Source organism: Chiloscyllium plagiosum, chromosome 1, assembly GCF_004010195.1.
Source record: "Chiloscyllium plagiosum isolate BGI_BamShark_2017 chromosome 1, ASM401019v2, whole genome shotgun sequence".
Lineage (NCBI taxonomy): Eukaryota > Metazoa > Chordata > Chondrichthyes > Orectolobiformes > Hemiscylliidae > Chiloscyllium > Chiloscyllium plagiosum.
In genome coordinates, this window is record NC_057710.1 from 148,836,490 (window position 1) to 148,859,593 (window position 23,104).

At 37.3% G+C, this 23,104-nt stretch overlaps 2 protein-coding genes across 8 annotated transcripts in view; one reads left to right on the forward strand and one right to left on the reverse strand.

Moving 5' to 3' along the window:
- Positions 1–17,826, forward strand: part of znf827 (zinc finger protein 827) — a 126,510-nt gene extending 108,684 nt beyond the window's left edge. For 3 of the 5 annotated variants that reach the window (XM_043699071.1, XM_043699088.1, XM_043699079.1), the window contains 3 exons: positions 319–558; positions 9,621–9,798; positions 15,508–17,826. In XM_043699071.1, coding sequence (XP_043555006.1) covers positions 319–558; positions 9,621–9,798; positions 15,508–16,339 — 1,250 coding nt within the window. In that variant the 3' untranslated portion in view covers positions 16,340–17,826. Of the gene's footprint in view, positions 1–318; positions 559–9,620; positions 9,799–13,505; positions 13,596–13,756; positions 13,842–15,507 lie in introns of all 5 variants that reach the window. The other 2 variants (XR_006312960.1, XM_043699097.1) reach the window with 2 other exon arrangements.
- Positions 17,827–18,060: 234 nt separating this feature from the next.
- Positions 18,061–23,104, reverse strand: part of LOC122554303 — an 80,311-nt gene continuing 75,267 nt past the window's right edge. For 2 of the 3 annotated variants that reach the window (XR_006312962.1, XR_006312965.1), the window contains exons 9-11: positions 21,507–21,559; positions 20,603–20,834; positions 18,061–18,332 (exon numbers count right to left, since the gene is read on the reverse strand). The gene's annotated coding sequence lies outside the window, so the exon portion shown is untranslated. The remainder of the gene's footprint in view (positions 18,333–20,602; positions 20,835–21,506; positions 21,560–23,104) is intronic. The other variant, XR_006312963.1, reaches the window with a different exon arrangement.

Here is a 23,104-nt window from a genome sequence, read left to right on the forward strand (position 1 = left end):
CAAGTTTTGTCTTTCAAACAAAATTGAATTAAAAGGGAAATTGCTGGAAATTCTGAAGGAGTGCTCCAATCTTCCAGTGTAATTTAGATGAGAGTCCAGCAAAATCCTAGAGAAATATTGTGAATGGTCATTTTCAGATATTTACACCATCTCTCTTGGGCTAACCTTGTCTTCTGCCAAAGTCATAGCAGAAAAATAAACTTGTTTTTGTCAACTAGGCTATCAGTTTTGCATCTGGTTACATTGTGATAAAATACATATCTCAGCTTATGACAAACATTTTGAGTCTTAACTTCATTGTATTTGCCATTTCTATAGGTGAGAAAGTTTCAGTGCCCTCTTGTCTTAGCCCCACCAGTGAATCAAAGACAGCTCCAACTTTTTTCTCATCATCGTCGTCGTCCTCATTATCTTCATCTTCAGCACTTTGTGATTCTGTTACTGAATCTGAAACCCTAAATTCTGACTTCACCAAAGAAGAGCAAATCAGTTCCTTCAACTCTCCAATAGCATTCAGTGGATCATCTACATCAGCTGCTGAAGAGAAATCTGAGAAAGGTGAGGAAGTATTTATTGGCTCAAGAATCCAATTTAAGATTTTTACCTCCGATGCATCCAGGTGGTTACATTCTTTTTTCCCTTTCTGTATTGAGCCTCTTTAGCATTTTAAACTCCAAGTTAAGTCAGTAAGGAAGTACTTCTTATTCATAGGCCTGACAACTCGTGTTGTACAACTGAATATTAAAATGTGAGACTGTACCAATGCATGACAAGCCAGAGTGGTGTAAAAATAGCTTTGTTTAGAGGTTGTCTTTCAGTAAGTTTATAAAGAAAATAGAGACTTCCAAGCATGAATGCAAGATGTGCAGATATCTTGAGTTCAATGGTAAATTAAGAAAATTATTGCCAGTGAATGTAGTGTGTTGTACAGTATAGAACTGTAATTTCTACTTACTGCAGATGTCAAAATAACAGGCTTTTCTGCATATCGGGAACCCAATAATTCCATACATTGTGTTAAATGTTTTCATTCTGCTAAAGTATTAAAATTTAGATTTCAGTATAGAAATGATTTCAACTTGAATAAAAAGAAGAGGGTTTGAGCCTTACCCTATACTCCAGTGTTCACATTCCTGGACAGCATTTTCCATAAACAGACCGAATCTCCCTTGACCTCAAACCTTCAATCATATATATGCTGTGCATGGCATAAATTACCCACGTTAAATAGTTTTTTTCATTCTTGCATTTTTCTTTTTCTGTTATTTGCTGTGGTGAATCACTCAACTTTCTGACTAAAACCCCAAGGTCAAAAATACTTGAGTATTTATGTACAGATTAAATTTTAAGCAATTTTAAACTTATTGCTAACTATTAGCAGTCAAAAGATACACCAAGCTGCCCAAGCTCCTCAATGCTTTGTTATAATTGGTCCACAAGGGGTCAGTGAATCCTTTTTTTTAAATTGTAATGTTTGCATCGTGAAATGAGCAGCAAAATGTTTTGATAAAACAGTGAGGTTTTTTTTCACGGTGAACCTTCAAGCAGAGACAAAATAAAAAGATAAAATGTGGGTCTGGTAATATCTATGGAGAGGGAAACAGTTAATATTTCGAGTGCAATATCACTCTTCAGAACTGAAGCGGGCAGTTTTGAAGTAGTCATACTGGACTTGAAGCATTAACTCTGGAGAGAGAAATGCAGATGCTCCTGGACCTACTGAGTTTCTCACATTTTTTTGTTTTTATTTTAGATTTCCAGTATCTGTAGTATTTCACACTTAAAAGAAATGAAAAGTAGTTTTCCCACAAGTTTGGATTTCATTGACAAAATAAACTTATTTGGCAAAGTATTCAGCAAAACATTTTCATGGTACAACTACCTTTCCAGTAAATGTGTTAAATCTAATTTTTCAAGGTGAACTGTCAATCAATCTCAACAAAGAAATGTTAATTGTTAGTAATCTCTTTTCAATTTGTGGAGTATGATTGTAGGTAAATATAGTCATAATAGTGACTCCACTTAAAAGCAATCCATTGTACACAAAGTATATTGGGATTATTCTAAGGGATACAATAAACTGTTAAACAAGTGCAAAATCTATTTTGTTTTACTAATATCTCCTGATTTATCACTTCCTTAAATGTACATTTCCTGCGAACTGGTTTCCTCCCAATATTGTGGTGCTCTCCTGATTCAGATTTTGTGTTGCCTCATGTAATTTGGGACAACAAAATAGACTAATGTAGAATAGATATAATCAATAATGATCAAAGTAATGATCAGATTACATGCAGATGTTACTGTTATTGCAACAGAATGTTTAGGTCCTAAAGTAAATCTTTCAAAATTTGGTTTGCCTCAACCGTCTAAAAACAGATGATATGTCAGCATAAATCTCCCTGAATATCACAAGATGTCCTTGTACTGTGGATACTTTTGTAGTCTTTGGATTTCTGTTTGCTTCATCCATATTCATGATCAGATCATTTCAGTGCAAACTTTTTAAACTTCTTTCAAGAGATATTAATGTCACTGACAAGGTTAATGTTTGTTGCTAATCTCTAATTACCCTTGCTCACCACCACCTTGCACCACTGCAGACCAGCTGGTGTGGTAAGGAGTTCCAGGATTTTGATCTAGCAGAAATTCAGGATAGTAAGTCAGGATGTTGTGTGACTTAGAGGAAAATTTGCAAATGGTGGTGTTCTGATGTGTGTTTACTAATATTCTCTTCCTGAATGTTAGAGTTTGGAACTGTTGTTGAAGGAGCTTTGGGGTATTGCTGCATCTTGTATTTGGTAGATTCTTCTGTAACTGTATCGCATTGCATGAGATGCTGATCAAAAAGGCTATGTTGCATTCCACCAGAGTTATGGCAGCAGCAAGGAAGGTAGAATTTTGTCCTTGAGTCTGTAGGATGCTGAGAGGTAACCTTTATAGAGGCTTATAAAATCATAGGACGAATAGCCAAAGTCTTTTCGCCAGGGTAGGGGAATCCAAAACCAGGGGGCATAGGTTTGAGTTGAGAGAGGAAAGATTTAAAAGGGACAGCCTTTTCATGCAGAGCGTGGTGGGTTATGCAACGAGCTACCAGAGGCTGTGGTGGAGGCTGGTACAATCACAACATTTAAAAGGCATCTGGATGGGTATATGAATAGGAAGGGTTTAGAGAGATATGGGTCAAATGCTGGCAAATGGGATTAGATTAATTTAGGGTATCCAATGGACATGAGCGAGTTGGACCGAAGGGTCTGTTTCTGTGCTGTACAGTTCTATGACTCTGTGATCCAAAGTGGTGTAAATGGTGAACATAAGAAGATGGAAGAAGGAGTATGCAGAAAAAATACAGAATTTAGTTAATAAACAATGAGAATTCTCATGATTACTATTTAAACAACCCTGATATTACTGGGACTGAGGATCCTGGCAAAAGGCAATGAAATAATGGAACTCCCATTGTGTATACAGAACTCCTAATTGAATTGGTAATAAGTACAATAAAGGAAGATTTTCTATTGGATCTAAAAATTGAAATGAATCAAAGAAGATAGAAAAAAAAGTAGGGAACATCTAAGAAATAGTTAGATTAATATACTTCAGGATGACAATAGAGGAGGACGCAAGAAGGACAAAAGCCAAGTTAATACATTGGAAAAAAGCTAACATTGAGAGGTCGAGCATTGAATTTGAAAAAATAAAATGGGCAACTAAATTGGCAAATAACAGTATGGAGCAACAATGGGAAACCTTTAAAACTATTTTCAACAAAGTTTAGTAAATATGTTTTCCACCAAAGGCAAAGAACAAGCTAAACACTAGTGAGACTCCATGGATGAAGAAATGCATAAGGGAACATCTGAGGATTGTGAAATAGACATTAAGTACAGACAGCAAAATATGAGAGGATTGGAAGAGTTTAGGAAAATGTCTAAAACAAAACACAATTAGGAAAGGAAAGGAGAAACTATGAAAATAAATGATCAAAGAAATATTAACAAAACAGTTACATCAATCAATTCAAGAAAGGAAGGCTGTAATGGGAGCAGGAACAGGACACCCCACAAGGGAAGAATACAGAGATGGCAAAATATTAAATAATTATTTTATTTTACTTTCTACTAGAGACAGAGAGAGAACAGATAGCCATGACATTGATGAGATGAGTATTAAGACAAGTGTCTATAAAATAAAAAAGGGGAAGACTTTCTCTGGCACAAAAGACAATGGTATTGAATTAAGAGGGGAAGATTGAACGTGAAAATTGCCTTGTGGGGAACATGCAAACTGATTGCAAAAGCTTGTATAGGTTTGTGAAGAGAAAAAAGATGAGTGAAGATTAAATGTAGATCCTTTACAGGGAGTATCGGGGAAGAAAGAGGTGGCAGATCAATTAAATGTATGTTTAGGTGCTGCCTTCATATAGGAGAACACTAATAATGTCCTAAAAATATTGTGGAACACAGTATCTGGTGAGATGGAGGAACTGAAAGAAATCAGTATTAGTAGGGAAATGGTGTTGGGGAAATTGATGGGATCCCCATGGCCCCATTATCCACATTACAGAACACTTAAGTGTCTTAAATAGTGAGTGCATTAGTGGTCACCTTTCTAGGTTCTTTTGACTCAGGAACAATTCTAGTGGATTGGAGAGTAGCGGATGTCATCTCACTATTTAAAAAAGCAGACAGGGAGAATACTGGGAATTATATATCGGTTAGCCTGACAGTAGGGAAGATGCTAGAGTCAATTATATAAAAAGAAATAGCAGTGCACTTGTGAAACAGTGATAGGAATGGACAGAATCTGTGATTTATGAAAGGGAAATCATGCTTGATAGATCTATCGGAATTCTTCATTGATGTGACTAGTAGAATTTTTAAGGGGGAGCCAGTGGAAGTCATTTACTTGGATTTCAGAAGACTTTTGATAAGGTATTGCATCAGAGATTAACATGTAAGATTCATGAGTATAGATTTGGAATATGGTATTGACATGGATAGAGAACTAGCTGGCAGTCAGGAAACTGAGAATAATGGGTCTCTTTTCTGAGCAGCAGGAAGTACCTAGTGAATTACCACAGAAATCAATGCTTAGATACCAACTCTTCAAATATGCATATATCTGATGATTTAGAGGAGGAAACTAAATGTAACGTTTCCAAGTTTGCAGATGACACAAAGCTGGGCGGGTGAACTGTGAGGAAGATGTAGATATGCTTCAGTGTGGTTTTGAACAAGTTGAGCGAGTGAGCAAAAGCATGGCAGATGAAGTATAATGTGGTGAATGACCTACTTTAGTAGCAAAACTAAAGAAAAACTGTTATCTTAAAGACAATCAGTTGGGAAAAGGGGAAAGAACAATTACATGGGTGTCTTTGTGCACCAGTCATTGAAAGTAAACATATAGGCGCAACAGGTGGTGAAGAAGGCAAGTGATATGTTGGCCTTCGTAGCTAGAAGAGGAGGGATGTCTTGTCGCAATTGTACAGGATCTGAGTGTGACCAAGGAGTATTGCATGCCGTTCTGGTCTCCTTTTCTGAGGAAGCATGTTCTGGCTGTGAAGGGAGTGCAGCAAAATAAAATCAGGCTGATTCCTGGGATCGCAGAGCTGATGTATGTGGAAAGACTAGATCAGTTAGGACTATATTCACTGGAGTTTAGAAGAATGGGTTGAATCCCTCAAAGCCCTATACATTTCTAACACTGCTTGACAGGGTAAATGGAGGAACAATGTTCCCTGATGGCCAGGGAGTGCATAATTAGGGGTCACAGTTTAAGAATACAGGATAGGCCATTTAATATCGAGATGAGAAATTTCTTCACCCAGAGAATGGTGAGTTTGTGAATTCTCTGCCAGAGCAAGTTAAGCCTAAAACATTGAATATTTTCAAGGAGTTAGAGATTGGTAAAACTATCAAAGTGTATAGGGGTAGAAAAAAGGAAAGGGGATGCTGAATTGGATGATCAACCATGATTATACTGAATGGCGGAGCAGGCTTGAAGGGCTGACTGGCCTACGCAAGCTACTATCTTCAATGTTTCTATGAATAAAAGGGAAAGGGGATCTGATGGTCTAGTGGTATTATCGCTCGACTATTAATCCAGAGTCCCAACTAATGTTTTGGAGACCCGGATTCAAATCCCATCATGGCAAGTGGTGGAAATTGAGTTCAATAAAAATCTGAAATTAAGAGTTTAATGATGACTAATGTCCATTGTCAATTGTCAGGAAAAAAAAGCTATCTTATACACTAATGTTCTTTTAAGGAAGTAAACTGTCATCCTTATCTGACAAAAAGCTGAAAGAACTGCAGAAAAGCTCTGCAAGTCTAGCAGCATCTGTGGAAAGAAATCAGAGTTAACTTTTGAAGAAGGGTCACTGGACCTGAGAATTCTGATTCATCCTTACGTGGGGATTTCAAGATTGGGAACATGTTTTTAATGTGAGAAGAGAGATTTAAAAAAGACAGATACAAGGGTCAAATTTTTTGAAGTGGTTTGTGTGTGGAATGATCTTCCTGAGGAAGTGGTGGTTGCGGCCACAATTACATCATTTAAAAGACACTTAGCTAAGTACGTGGAAAGGTTTGGAGGGTTATGAGCCCTGAGCAGGCAGGTAGTACCAGTTTAGTTTGGCGTCATGTTCAACATGGAGTGCTTGAACTAAAGGGTCTGTTTCCACGCTGCATGATTCTATGGCCTGGCCTACGTGTGACTCCAAACCTATAGCAATGTGATTGACTTTGAACTGCTCTCTAGGCAATTAGGGGTGGGCTATAAATGCTAGTCTCCCAGCGACACTTCATCCTGTGAATGAGTTTTTAAAAATTCAACCTCTCTCAGAAGATAAAATACCTGTTCCCAATGGTATCCATTATATATTTTGGAAAAATCTAGGTAAGAGATAACAAACATTACTACTCATTTTTAATAATTTGTTTGGAAAAGATGTAGTTCCAGCAGATTGGTAGATAGCTAATTCCTGTGTTTGGGAAAGGGCATAGAACATGTCCAAGGAATTGTAGAACAGCAAGCTAAGGTGATTGGTAGAAAAAAAATAGAATCTGCGTGAAGGGAAAGAGTAGAGTGTCATCTAGAAATGCAAAATGTAATAATGAATTGTCAGCATGGATTTCAAAGGAAAAATTTTTTATTTAGGGAAGATAGAATATTTAATAGCAATACAGTAGATGTAAATTATTTGAATTTTCAATAGGTCTTTTTATTATAAAATGAGTGAATAAGGAAAGAAAATGTGGAGTCAGGGGGACAAGTAGCAAAATGAGTTACTAGTTGGCCTCAAAATGAAAGACAGCATCTGTAAAGGGAATTTGCTCAGGGGCAAAAGGTGACATGTGGTTTTTCTGCATGGGATTGTGCAGGGAATCCTGCTGTTCAGAAGATACGTTAATGATTTTCACTTTGGAATCAAAAATACAATTGCTAAACTTGCAGAAAATACCAAATTGTCATGGAATGTCATAGTGAGGAGGACTGCAACAAATTACAGGAAGATATAATATCCTAGAAAATGGATAAGTATTGGCAAATGAAGTTGAAACAGATAAAGTGAGGTACTACTCTTTAGTAGGAGGAATAGGAATGTCTACTTGATAAGTGAGAGTTTAGATGGGAACAAAAGGATCTTGGTGTATAAATACACCAATCACAGAAAAATTAAAACTACCATTAAAAGGGTAAACCAAGCAATAGGCGTTATTTTTACAAGGTAGCGTAGACAAATGGAGAGGTTGGAGTTGAGCTTTGGTTAGGGCATATATAGTGAACTGCTTGCAGTTCAGGTTGTTACATAAAAATAATGAGGCACTGGAGAAACTTGAGAGAAGATTTACAAGCATGATGGCAGAAATGTATGAATGTACATATCAGGAAAGGATTGACAGGTTGGGTTTCTTCTCTTGAAAAATGATGGCTGATGAATGGCATAATAGAGATTCTTTGAAATAATATAATTTGTTAATTGATTTGATGCAAGGAGAATATTTCTACTTGTGGGGAGTAACCTCATGAGGGGCCATCAATAGAAGATGGTCAGCAGAAATTAAATGGGGAATTCAAAAGAAACTTTACTGTCCAAAGCAATAGAATTTGCTACTGTAGATGAAGCATAATGAGGTATATTACCAGAAGTGAGTAGATTGCTGCAATTCTAAATTTAGATGAGAAGACATGGGATAAGGCTCAACCGGAACATAGACACCAGCATGGACTGGTTGGTACAAATTGCTTGTGTCCTTGTCATATTATCCTACCTATACATGGAGGAAAGTGATAGAAAGGGCATAAATTTACCAGATCCCCAGCTTTTCTGTGAAGTATGTATGGAACCTTGTAAGGAGCAGAGCAGTCTCCTTTCTGTAAGCAAAGTCAGTAGCATTTAGATGGCATATTTGAGCGCAGAGGTTCCCAAACCAGGGACATCATCACGTAATGCCTGGCAGAACATTTGTGAACAGGTACATTGAATATGACACAGTTTACAGATCTATTCTATTGCAGTTATTAGGCTTACCTTGGCATCCAGGCTAGAAGCTCCAAAGAAGCAAGACTCTGATGGTAAGGGAGATGAATAAAAGCACATTAATTAAGTTCTCAAGGTCATGACACCATGTCAACCCTGCTGCTACAACACAACAATCACATGGGAGAGGCAGTCATTTGATGCCCTAATGTCATGGATCTTTTCTTGAGGTATTTAAATTAAGGAATTGCCTCTTGCTCCAGTGAATTTTGGAAGGACCAGTATCTGAGACCCTAGATGGTCTTATAATGGCACTTAACCTGGTTTGGCGACTGTCGGTTTTCAATCCTACTGCCTTTTTAATCAGCCTAGATCCTGTGTGAGAATGTTAACACTGCTGTTTATTAATTCACCATACCTATACCCAAGAACATTACTGTAACTGTCAATAAACACGAAGTTTGAAATTACATGCAATCATTCAACAGTATGGTACTTTCACTTTGTGAAGTGACAGGTGAAAGTAATGAACGTTTCATGCGGAAGGATTTCTAGGCTAATTGCCAGACGTAGACTGTACTAACAAATGCACAGCAGAGTATATGGTGTATGTTTTGGCTTTTGAGATTCGGTCTGCTTACTGAAACTGTTTTTAAAATATAAATTTTTGAGAAAGTTGCTGAGTGGTATAGCAGCAAAGAACCCAAGGTGTATTCCATGGTTCCTTGGACGGTGAATTCAAACATCTGTGTTTTTCTACTGTTGGATTTTTTTTCTAATCAGCAAAATAGGCACATTGTGTTAGCTTTGGCAAATATGGTGATGTTTGTTTTGGAATTGCTGCCTGCTGCATGAGATCTCCATGCCTGAGGCTAACAACGCCAAGTCTATATAAGAGCAGCTTTTGCTGTTGGAGGAAGCAACACTACTACCTTCCCCACCCTCCGTTTTAGCATGGCTGATCATAATTCATAACTAACTTAATGACTTTCTTCATTGAAACTTGTCAGTAAAACCTAATATCGTTTATTGTGTACTTTGCTATATGCTCTGCATTATAGAGTTTTTTTTCAAAACCCCTATCCTAATGTTTCACTTTTAGATTTGTAATTATGGTGCTTGTGTTAATCCTTAGGTTTTGAGTGCATCTTCTGTAACTTTGTGTGTAAAACAAAGATGATGTATGACCGACATCTACAGATCCACCTCATCACCAGGATGTATGAGTGTGACATCTGTCACAAATTTTTGAAAACGCCAGAACAACTTGTGGAGCACAAAAAATGCCATAACGTATCCACTGGAGGACTCAAGTAAGGAAAGCTGGGATGTAGACTGCCATTCCCAGAGTTTGGCATTTAGGAACTTACCAGCAGAAAGTATTTTTCAACTTTTGGGTTTAATGCAAGCTAAATTTATATTGGCTTTCAGAAAGTTAATGTAGTATTAAATGGTAATGAGACAATCATCCAGTTCTGTTCAGTACCACAAAAAAGCAAAATACGAGAAATCTGAAATAGACAGAAAATGTCAGAAATGCTCAGCACATCAGGCATTATTCTTGATGAAAGGCAAAAGACTATGGCAACATTACATTTCAAGCCTACAACCCTTCATCATAGACTTGAAATGATAATGTTATATTTTTCATTATGCACAGATCTTGCCTGATTTTCTGAAGGTTTCCAGCATGGTGTTTCTTTACCTTTTTCAGTGCAAAGTATCCCTGTTACAATTGAAAATTGCATTTTATATAACAGCAAATCTGTCAGAATACTGAAAATAATTCTTCAAGTACAAGCTGTAATTTTATGCATGACAAAAAGCCACTTAGATGATATCTTGGAGGACTGACAATGGGTAGAGGGATAATGCAGCAGAGTGTAATCCTGACTTTGCCAGCTTCCATACTTGTGCCAATTCCAGTAGGGTTCACTGGATAATGAAGAGGTGTAAGAATTATGCTGATTACCTTTCTCAAATTCCAGAGGGCAGTTGTAGCATTTATATTAGTTTAGCATCTAAAGTTGGCTATATTTAGGGTAAAGTTTAAAGTGTGATATTTATAGACATCATAAAATTTCTGTACGGGCTGTAAACGTTCTATTAGAGATACCAATTAACTTTAAGTGGTATTTGTCATTAAGATACACTTTGCTATTGAGGTACTAAGTCCTTTTTTCTTTTTAAAACAAATTCTACTGCTGAGTGCTTTAAACCATACATTGTGTCATAGGTAACTACATATGGTCCAGATTTTACTGCAGGCTGTTCCTGAGAATGCATTGCAAAGGATAATCAGTGATGACAGCACTAATTTAGTTGCTGTAACCTGGAAAGCCATCTCAAGGCATAACCAGTTAAACATAAACATCAGCTAGCAGAGGAGATGTTAAAAGGTCACTTAAAAATTGATCAAAAGGTGAACTTTAGGGAGATCCTTAAGAGAATTGAGTGGTGTAAAGATTTAGGAAGGCAATTCCAAAGCAATCAGCTCAGGTACCCAAGTATATGGTTGTCATAGACACAAATCCAGAGTAAGAAGACAGTCTGGGGAAAGGAGAGCAGTTGTAGAGCTATGGTTTCAGGTGAGAGGTCACATAAGGAGGTAATATAATAAGTGAGGTTGAAAAAAGGCTTTTGATCCAGCAACATTGAAGGACTGATTATAGTTCTAAAACAGGCACGTGTACAATTTGGAGGGGAACTTGTAGGTTGTGATATTCTTATGCGTTTGCTGTCCATGTTCTTCCAGGTGACAGAGCCCGCAGGTTTGAAGGTACTGTCATAGGAGCTTTGATTTTTTGCAGCACACACGATGGCACTGTGTTAAAGGAGTTGAATGTTGATTCAGTGTTAATCAAGTGGCCTGCTTTCTGCTAGATGGTGTTGAACTCTTCAAGTGTTGTTGGAGTTGCAGTCAAGAAAACTGGAAGTATTCCATCACATGCCTGCCTTGATAATGGCTACCCACTGCACCCATATGTGAGCCAGCAAGATCAGTTGCTAGATGGCTAATCAGGTTGCGCCTCTAGAAATACTCCAATCTCTCACCCTAATGCTTGATTGAGCAGCGATGACCATGCCAAGGTGACTGATTAGAATGGGTTATATGTTTAAATCATAGAATTCCTACAGTGTTGAAACACCCTATTTGGCCAATCAAGTCCACACCGATCCACCCCCTACCCTGTCCCTGTAACCCTGCATTTCCCTTGGCTAATCCACCTAGACTGCACATCTTTCGACTGTGGGAGGAAACTGAGCACCCAGAGAACACCCACGCAGACACTGGGAGAATGTACGAACTCCACACAGACAGTTGCCCAGGTGGAATCGAACCCAGGTCCCTAGCGCTATGAGGCAGTGGTGCTAACCACTGGTGGACGTTTGGAAACTTCAAAACACATTCATAATTTACTTCAACAGCCACTTGAAGTACAAGGAAGGCATCTTTGGAATCTTATATTGCAAAGACCTTCAGGCGAGGGGGAACAAGAGAGAGAGCTAGTAAAGAGATAAAAAGAAAAGCAAACAACTTATTACACAATGTCTTAATTTTTCCCTTTCTCATCCCTTACCCTGTATCAGGTACAATATGTCTGAATTTATATTTCATAGCATAGAAATCTGTGGACAATTAATTTCCTGAAGCAATTTGACTTTGAGCAAAACTGTCCATTGAAAAATAACTTTTATAAAACTGAACAATAGTGATCTCTTTTGGTTCAGCTAGCCAATGCATTGGAGTGGCTGAGGAATCATCTAAATGTCACGGTTTCTATCGCAATCTTGGATCTATTGAATAAGTCAAAGTAACCTGAAACCTACAACTGTCCTCCATCCAAATGTTTGCTTTAGAGGGAAACCTAGCCAGAATTGCCCCTCCCGGTCTTTACCCAATGACTCTTGCTGAATAATGTAATGTGTAGATTACTTTAGAAACTGCAGTAATGTGTATAATATCACCAGCATTCTGTGTTAATATTCATGTGTGATTACTGGCCGGTCAGGCAATGTCTTTGGAGAGGGAAGCTGTTCACATTTCAGGTTAATGAACTTTCATCAGAATTGATTCTGTCTCATTGCTTCTGTGTCCAGATGAATATTTCCAGCAACATTTTCTGTTTTTATTTCAGATTTCCAGCATTCACTGTATTTTGTTTCTGTAAAATTGATCATTTAAGGCATCATAGAGTCAGCACTTTCAGGGAAGGAGGAAAAGGGAGAGAAAATCGTTTTATTTTAAATGAAAGCAGTGAAGTATTACTATTGAATATTTTAGAAAAAATAGAATGATCTATTCAACATTAGATGACAAGTTCTGTTAGTTTCTCGGTCTCTTCGGTTGAATTGAATTTTGCTCTCTTAGCTTCCTACTATATTTGGTTATATTTGCCAGGAGCTGATTGAATTAATTTCTTAAACTCATTATGGTGAGGGAAATTACTGGTGATTGAATTTTTTTTCTGCTTTTAATAATTAGTATCAGCCCCTATCTTGCCCAATACATTTTAGCTTACCCTTATGAATAATCAGTTTCTCAATTCACTCTTGGACATTGATGAGCTAACATTTGAAAACTTAAAGCAAGCAATTTTATAAAGTTTCTCGTTCGCTAAACTTTACAACAGTCACACAAAAGTATTTTCTGCTTTTCTAATCTTAAATCTCTCAGCTTTGTCTTGATTGATGTGCCTAGATTTTGCCACATTCCTACTCAGGTTGCATTTCTTGACACTTATTCCTGAAATGCCAGTCTGTTTTATGTCCAGTTGTTCTCATCCAACCTGCTGCTTCAAACATTGCCATTTTCAACATTTGCTCTTCTGTCAATCCCTTTGATGTTTGCTTCTTAAGCTTGTCTCTCATTTTCAATATCTGTCTGCAGCAGCTATCTGTTGTGCTGGAATATCCTTGACAAGGCTAGTTTTATGCAACTGTCTTTCCCTCTACTCATCTCCAAAATTAATAAATCCTTGTTCTCCTTATTCATTTCTCTAAATATTTATTTGAACAGATACTTTGAACCATGAAGTTGCAATTTCTGTAAAGTGATGTGGTATAAATCGGATGCACAACTTTGACTTGATGGTTTACCGTGGCATTGGTGAGTTGTAAAGACTTTTTTTGGTAAACCACTAAGCCTTGTTGTATATCCTTTACTTAAATCTCTATATGAAATGTAGAAACCACATTCCAGTTTGGATTATGCCAAATTAATTGTTGATTATTACAGTACTCGATTATAAATGATTTATGTTTGTAAAGGGCCGCTTACATAGCAGCATTTCCTACAGCACTTTGTGGAGAGTCTGACCTCATACCAAGCAGACGTTAGAGGAGTTAACCAAAGGTACAGATTTTTGAAGATGAGAAATATGGTAATATGAATAATGGGTTTTAGCAAAGTGAATGCAGAATGTTGGACCATGGTGCCTTTGTTCAAAGTAATGAAATGTAGGAAACAAGTAGTACTCCAGAATCTGAAGATGGAAGTTATGAAGTTGACAAAGGGAGGTTACAAATGATTGAACAAGAACATGGAGGAATTTCTAAAGGAGGACAAAAACCTTTTTTTTTTTCATTCATTCATTCCTTCATTCATGAGATGTGGGTATCACTGAATGGACCTGCATTTATTATCCACCCTAATTACCCGGAAGGGAGTTAAGTGTCAACAACGTTGCTGTGGGTCTAGTGTCAAGTGTAGGCCAGGTCAGGTAAGAACATCAGTTTCCTTCCCTAAAGGGCATTAGTGAATCATATTGGTTTTTCCCTGACAATCAACAATGGTTTCATGGTCATCATTAGACTCCTAATTCTATTTGTTTTTTGAATTCAAATTCCCATCCGCCATGTCGGGTTTCAAACCCAGGTCTCCAGAACATTAGCAAATCTAGCGATAATGCAACTAGATCGTCATCTCCCTATTAAATCAGTGCATTAAAAATTGAGAGAATAGTTTAGAAATTCCTTTATGAAAAGACATTGTATTAAATTTTAGTGTATGTAGTTGAATTGGATCTTGGAATACGGAGTAACATTTCTAAATTTACAGTGAATACAAAACTTGTGGGTGTTGGTGTTATACCAGTCAATTGTAACTGCCCAGCTATCGGAATGGGCAGACAAGTGGCAAATGCCACTAATACAGAGAATTGTGAAGTGATGCGTTTTGCAGAACAAATAGGGAGAGGCAATTTCCATTAGTTTTAAGCATTACAGAAGTACCTCGGGCTTCGCATGCATCTTTTGAAGATGACAGAGTGTGTATAGGAAGCAGTTAGCAAACAGGCTCTGTAAACTGGCATGGACTAAATAATTAGCATTGCCATAATGACTTTGTTATCAATTAGTGAAAAGATTAAGGGGTTAAGTAGCATTTGAAATGCACCATTTTGACATTCCTAAATTAAATTTGGGCCTGTTCACACCATTGTGTTTTTGATTATAAATGCAAGAAATTGAAGTGGTGTCCTCTATGGATGTATCTCATATCTTTAGGAACATAAGCATATACTAATTTAAAATAGGTTGATGACTAAAACCAGGACCAGATAGAAATCACATGCCCTGGTGCTACTCCTAGCTCAGGACCCTAGCCCTCTACTTGAGAAAAGCAGTCCTGTACCTAACCTGAGCACAGTGAGTTCACCTAGAGCCCCAGACTTGGTTAATGGGCCCTAATATACCTTGTGCTAGGCCCTGGCTACATGTTTCAGTTACTTGGGAAAATGCATGTTACCAGCCCATACTAGTAAGAGCATATTTATTACTCCATTTGTTACTGAATCATGCATTATTCTAAGATGCATTTCGCTACCCTCTAGATTAAAGCCTATGTTGAAACTTTGCTGCTGATCTAACTTACAGATGTAAACCAATTTGTTGTCCTGTACTTTTGCTACTTGAAGTTTTGTTCCACAGGAATCATATTGCAGTATCAAACATGCTAGTACAACATAATAGTAAAATAAAATCTGTTTTAAATTTCATCTTTGTTTGTAATTGTACCTCAGGTGCCCATTCTGTATTTATGCCACAAACCGTCCTTCAGCCATAGAATGCCATTTAAGGACACACTACAAAATGGAATTCAAGTGTCGGATCTGTCAAGTGGTGAAAATGAATCAACTAGAACTAGAGATGCACATTCGTGAACATCGCCTTGGCAACCACTACAAGTGTGATCAGTGTGGCTATCTCTCCAAGACAGCCAATAAGTTGATAGAGCACATTCGCGTTCACACAGGGGAGCGTCCTTTCCATTGTGACCAGTGCAGTTACAGCTGCAAACGCAAAGACAATCTAAACCTACACAAAAAGCTGAAACATTCTCCTCGACAGACTCTGTGCTGTGACGAATGCTTCTTCACAACCACACATCCATTTGTCTTCAGTCGCCATGTGAAGAAACATCAGAATGGTGAATATCTGGAAGAGGAGAAGAAAGGGAGGATGCAGCTGGTGACTTTGAAAGAAAGAAACGCTGTCTTAAACAGCAGAAATTCTAGAAACATTCTTTCACCACTATCAGTTATGTCAGCATCACAGGCTTTGCAGACTGTTGCACTGTCGGTGACTGGCAACAATGGAATTTCAACTGGGTCAGCACTTGGTTTATTTGGCTTGAATGGTATTTCCGCACATCTCAGTAAATACAGGAACTGTGATCTCACACACCTTATTCCACTGACTACACTTTTTCCACAAAATAAATGTGAAGCTACATTCCATTTGTCTCAGCAGCAAACTGCACCCCCAGGTACTGTTTCTCCCAAACACTTGTTCTTGGCCTACCTCGGCCTAACTGAACAGGCGACTACAGTTTCTGTGTCAGTCGCAGATTGAATAGTGATTATTGCTGCAATACAATATTTTTTAAAAAAGTTTATTATTGTAGAAGAGTAGAATGTGTAGAAGTGGCTGTAAATGCTTCTTGTATTCATATAAGTGCTGCTTGAATTATATATAAAGTACTTAAATGTCCATAATTGAATGGAAACCCAATGGAAAGAGGTAGTTGAACTCTGGGCTGAAACAAATGCCCAGGCTAAAAAAAAATATGTGATAAGGCAGAATTTTGCACAATGCTTAGTCTTGCACATTTTTGTGTTTCTTAAAGTAGTATCATTTTCTACATAGTGTTACTAATTTCAAAGCAGCAGTATGTTGACTAAATCTGATCAAGATGTTAGTGATCAGTCACATTTATTTTGGCACCAACCATTAGCACTTTGAAAGATGCATGACATTGCTGACATTTGTTTTCAGCATTTATCATCTCTAAGCTTTAGGCTGGCACATTGATGTTTTTGCATTCAATGCAGTATAAATGATCTCTGCACTATATTTGGAGTTCATCTTCAGCCATATAATTGTGTTCCAGTGTTTTTTTTGAGAATGCAACATTGTTTTCAGTATTTTGAGCTGCTTGTAGATGCTGTGCATGCGTGAGTGTACAAATATATATTATAATATATATTTATAAATATTGTGTATATATATTATCATATATATTTATATGTTTTGCTTTGATTTAGCTTTGCATTTAAAAGAAAGGCTGTTTGTGACAGTAATTGGCACTTAGACTTTATTGCTATCTTTCACATTCAGTTACATTACCAATGCCTAGTGTAACTTGCAGTATGTTCAAAATAAATCTGCATTATTTTGGTTTCCTAGTTCTTTATTTATCTGTTCTTCGTTTTATTCCTCACAAGATGGCATTTGTATGCTTATGTTTTCAACATAATTTTTTTATTTCATTCCTTGTATTCATGGATTTGGTAAATTGAAACTGGAGTTGATGCACAAAGTTCAGGCCATTTCACAATACATGTAATGCTGCACAGTGAGACTGATTTCCAAGATCAGCATGGATTTATTAAATCTTGAATAATTTCTTGAATCAAGACATTATCCATGCTATTTACAAAAAAGAACTTCTATCAAACATAACTTTATCATGTATTCATTTTACTTTTTATACTTGTCTGTTGCTCTTCAAACGAAGTTCTGTCATTTGCAGATAAGTTATGCTTTCTAATAGTTTTTTTTCACATACTTGAGTGTCCTGCATTGTGTAATGACTGTGCTATATAGAATGTAGTGGGAATTAGAAACTTTGGTTCATTCCAGCGAAACAATATCTAATGTAAAAGTACTGTTGCATTCTACATAGAAATACTTTGTGTAATATTAATAGAAGGCAAGATCAATTTTTAAACTGTCTTGGACTTCAGAACTTGTATCACACAAAGCAGACCAATCAGTTTCCTTAACTAAAAATTTATTTTTTGTTTCTAAACTCCTGCACTTTGGTCTATTATTTTAGATTTAGTTGCAGCCACATACATTTTTAACTACTATTCAGATGATTGCATTGACTATGGCACCAAACTGTAATTGTGCATCAAAAGTTAAATAATATAGTAGCTATTTCAAATATTCCTTTGAAATAAATACCTATTCTGTAGATCTGAATTATGGTTGGATTGACTTTACTTATTTGAATCTAAACTCCAGCTGAATCTATTCTTGGATCCTTTCATATAGAACAGAAGCTCCATTGAGACACTTCAGGCTCTGTATTCCTCTAATGGCCTATCCCCATTGCTCATAAATAAATCAGATGCATCAAAGTATTTGTATTGCTGACTCCTGTAAACATTGGCTTTTCCACATACATGTAACCAGTGTTATTGAGCAACTTTTGTAATGCAGATTGTCACACAAACATTAAATGCTTTTGCTGATAGACTCAGCTTCCTGAATTCTGTGATCTTGTTTGATGGCGATGTCTTGTAGATTCGATCAGTCTTCTCTACATTAGCTTCTAAATCTGCAATGAAGTAAACTACAGCAGTAATTTTCCTGTCTGAAGAAGAGTCATATCAGCCATGAAATATTAACTTTGTTTCTTTCTCAAGCAATTATTTTATTTCAGATACCCAGCATTCACAGTACTTTACATTTAGCAATTCTCTGTGCCTGTTGCCATCTTGACAGTGGTAATATCATTAAAGTGGGATCCTTACTAAGAATCAGAGCTGTACAGCATGGAAGCAGATCCTTCAGTCCAACCAGATATCCCAAATCAATCTAGTCCCATTTACAAAGAATCCCTACAGTGTGGAAACAGGCCATTCGGCCGAACAAGTCCACACTGACCCTCCAAAGAGTAACCCACCCAGATCCATTCCCCTACTTTATTGCTGTACATTTCCTCTGACTAATGCACCTGACCTACACATCCCTGAACACTATGGACAATTTAGCATGGCCAATTCACCTAGTCTGCACATCTGTCTATGGGAGGAAACTGGAGCACCTGGAGGAAACCCATGCAGACATGGGAAGAATGTGCAAACTCCACATTTGGTTTGTCACCCTGTCTACTCCCCTCATGATTTTATAAACCTCTATAGGGTCACCCCTCAGCCACCGATGCTCCAGAAAATAGCTCCATCAGCCTCTCCCTACAGCTCAAACTCTCCAACCCTGGCAACATCCTTTTCTGAACACTCAAGTTTCACAACTTTCAGAGACCAGAACTGAACGCAGTATTCCAATAGTGGCCGAACCAATGTTCTGTACAGCCAAAACATGACCTCCCAATTCCTATACTCAATGCACTGACTTAAACAGAAAATTGCACAATTTATATAACAGTCATACTCTAAATAATAGAATCTGGTTAAGATGACAGAAGTTTGTTTTGAAACCTAGTTCCTGCTTAAAGCTCCATTCACTGGGTACTGAATCCATTCCTCATCCTGTCAGCTATCTTAGATGAAGCCAATCTGTGTGCAGCCTTCATCCCCGAATCAGCCCTGAGTTTGCATTTGTACCTTACTGAAACCATGTATTTTAACTCAATACAATTGCTTCATCACAGGTCACCTGTTAAAGACCTCATTCATGCCTTCATTCCTTCTGGACTTGACTATTCCAGTGCACTCCTGCCTGGCCTTCCACATTCTGTATACTCGAGGTAATTTGGGGTGCTGTTGCTTTTGTCTTAACTTGTATTAAGTCCTGTTCACTTATCAATCCTTTGCTTGCGGATCTTCATAGCCTCCCAAACACTTATTTTAAAATTTTCATCCTTGTTTTCAAGTCTTCCATGGCCTCGTTCCTCCCTATCTTTATTATAATCTCCTACAGGTGCAGAATTTTTAAAAATAGCTGTATTGCTCTAATTCTAGCCAATCCCTTAGTTTATAAGTGCTCCATTGTCTCTGTTGTTCTATCTCACTTTGATCTATAAGACATCATGTAAAACCTTCTTTTCAACCAAACCTTTGTTTATTTTACCCAATATCATCATATGTGAACTAGTGTCAGACTTAATTATGCTGCTGTGAATTTCCATGAGACTTCTCATCTTAGGTTTTGAGATTCATGACTACAGCTACCTACAATGACCATTCGTAAGTCATTTTCTAATGGCTTATTGACTTTATCAAATGCAGCAGTTTGGATGTGATATGTTAGTTAATTAGACGTAAAGATTTATGACTTGTAATTGATCTCTGTCTTATCTCTCCCATTCTGGCCTATCTTGCAGAAGAAGGTAGTTTTGTAGTGAGGACTACCCTCTGATTCTGAACACTCCGCAATATACCCTGTTTCTCGGGGCAGGTAGTTTACATTGGCTGGAAGGATTTAAATGGATGATGGACATAATGATCACGGGACAACTTTGCCAATTGTCCATTAGTCAAAAGGTAATTTTCATTCTTTTTGGGAACAAAACTTCTGTTTTTTTAAACACTGCATTGGTAATAGTGCTGTATTGTTATTTGACATCAGCTTGTGGAACATGGTAGCCTCATTGGCTTTTGTTGTCACTTCTGTCATTTTTAGAAATTCTTTGGTCAGTGGAGGTGGTGCTGTAATGGTAGTGAGCTGAATTTCATGTAATGTTAGAAATACTTGAAAAACTCACTTTTAAAGGGACCTCAATTTCTAACACTCATTAAGGTCCAGGTTTTAACATAAATATACATTGCTGAAGTGTTCTGATCTCCATTATAAAATTGACACAAGCTCTGGAGAAGGTGTAAAATGCATTTGAGGTTTATATCAAAGCAAAGATGATATGCTTACCAGGGAAGATGAGGAGGCTGAACTGGTGTAGAAATTAGGAGGCAGTCCATGATCTGTGTTGAATATACAGCACTTCGTCTTCCTTTCTCCCACATAAAATTACTACCTTCCACTTAATTTCATTTATACAGTAGTACTCTTAACTTTTCCTTGAATTTGCAAGTTCTACATTCTTCTCCCTTCCTGGATCAAGGGTTTTTTTTCCCCCGGAATTCTTTGAATTCTTGATTCTCTGGAAATATTAGTGTTAGGTTTTGATCTTCCTCACAAGTGGAAGCATTCTTAACTAACTATTTCAAAACATTTCATAATATTAAAGAACTCTATTAAGACCTCTCAGCCTTCTCTTTGCAAGAGAAAAGAGATGAGCTCATTCATTCATTTTTGAAAGGTTTCTATTCTGTTATTGTTCTGATATACTTGTAAATCTCTTTTTGAATCCATTTCAGTGCCTTTGTAACCTTCACACAATATAATGATAAGAACAATATAAAGAACAACATGTACTCTATTCAAGGTTTGATACAAGTTGAGTGATTCATTTCCTTTATAAAAATTAACCCTTGTCATGTGACTTGCATTTTTCATGGCCTTGCTAATCTGTGTCACTATTTAATAGGGGTTTTTAGAAATATAACAATGTAGTCAAGCTGTTTGTATTTGGCTGGGGAGTCTAAATTATGTCCTGTAACTATTGAGAGACCAATGAATCAAGCTCCAGAAATTCTCAGTTACTACTTTTTTTAAAAAATTCCAAGCTAGCATTTAAGCTCACATGGACATGATAAAATAAAAACCAATAATGTAGTAATTAAGATATGTAAATGTCACAGTATTTCTGTAAAGTTAACCCTGCCCATTAAAAGTCATGAAAACAAGTGAATCTCTGGCCTGGTTTACATACCAGAATAAAAAGTATGGCTCCTCAAGTTGACATCTCCAGTAACTGGCTTGCACCTAAGATAATAAAAGGAGCAGACAAATTTCTGGTTGCAAATTTAGTCTTTGTAAGAAAGTCACCATGCTTCATTTGAAGGGACTTTTTTAATCCATCTGACATTGACTGACAATAAAAGTACAAATAACGTAAAACTTTGAATTGTCTAAGTTTTATGACTATATGTAAGATGGCTAGAGGCTAACATTATGTAGCAATGCAACCTGCATGAATGCAAATCTCAGGTGCAATGAGACTGTGTGGTCTGTCAGTATCCTCATTTTATATTTTAATCATCTGTCTTGGATGGGAAAAAACAAAAGAATGTCTGCCATTGTTATCCCATTTTATTGCACATGAGCAACATAGACCAAATAGGTTACCTGATACTACATAGTTTAAATGTTGAGTCCTGCCTTAAGACACTATCACTTGTTTTTAATGATGTTGTTAGCAGCTAAATATTAGTGGTCATTAGGAATACAATACAACTGTTTACTAAAAGGAGATATGGAATATTTTCTGTAACTCTAGAGGATAAGACTGGACCTTAGTTTAACATCTCATCCAAAATGCATTGCCTCAATATTGCATTGAACTGTTATATTTGATTTTGTGCTCAAATGCTGACTCTTATGGAGGTAACATGGGGTCACAGGCTAGACAGCCAATGACTTCCCTGCATCGTCTCTTTTGAGAAGAATCACTCCATCTCATCCAGCTCATTTTCTGATAGACTGGCAGCCAGGTGCCGCCTTCCATGATCAAAAACAGTGGGCAAATAAAGGTAGACATCTCTACTGTATTCAGTGTTAGAATATGGTTGTGGTTGGTTGATATCAGTAATCTCAACTCCAGGACACCACAGGGTAGTGTCATAAGCCCAACCATCTTCAGTTGCTTCACGAATGACCTTCCCTCCATCATAAGGTTGGAAGTTCAGCACCATGGATTACTTCCCACTTGCCTGGATGAGTGCAGTTCCAGTAACACTTGCCCGCTGCTTTCAGAACACAAATTGGCTGTCAACATTTACAAATCACTTGATGCCCAATCCAGAAAGCTAAGTCTAAAACCATCCACTCCTCAATCTACAAACCCTGCAAACCACTGGTTTTTATTGGACTTTAAAAACTCCTTCATCTGTCCTCCCACTTTTGAGTGCATTTAAATCTATGTATGTAAGTGAGAGAGAATTGGACTATTTTTGCTATCTTTATGAAGCCACACACACACTAGTGACCAGTACGAAAGGAAAATAAAATGTAGTGTAGAGGTAGAGTCGTAGAAGGTTACAGAATGGAAACAGGACCTTCAGTCCAACTTGTCCATGCCACCCAGTTTTCACAATTAAACTATAGTCCCATTTGTCTGCGTTTAGTCCATGTCTCTCCATACCCATCCCATCCATGTACCTCTTTAAATGTTTTTTAAATGACAAAATTGTACTTATCTCTACCACTATCTATAGCAGCTCATTCCAGATACTCACCACTTTTTCCATCTCTCCCCACTCACCTTGAAATGTATGCCCTCTAGTTTTAGACTCCCCTACCATGGGGAGA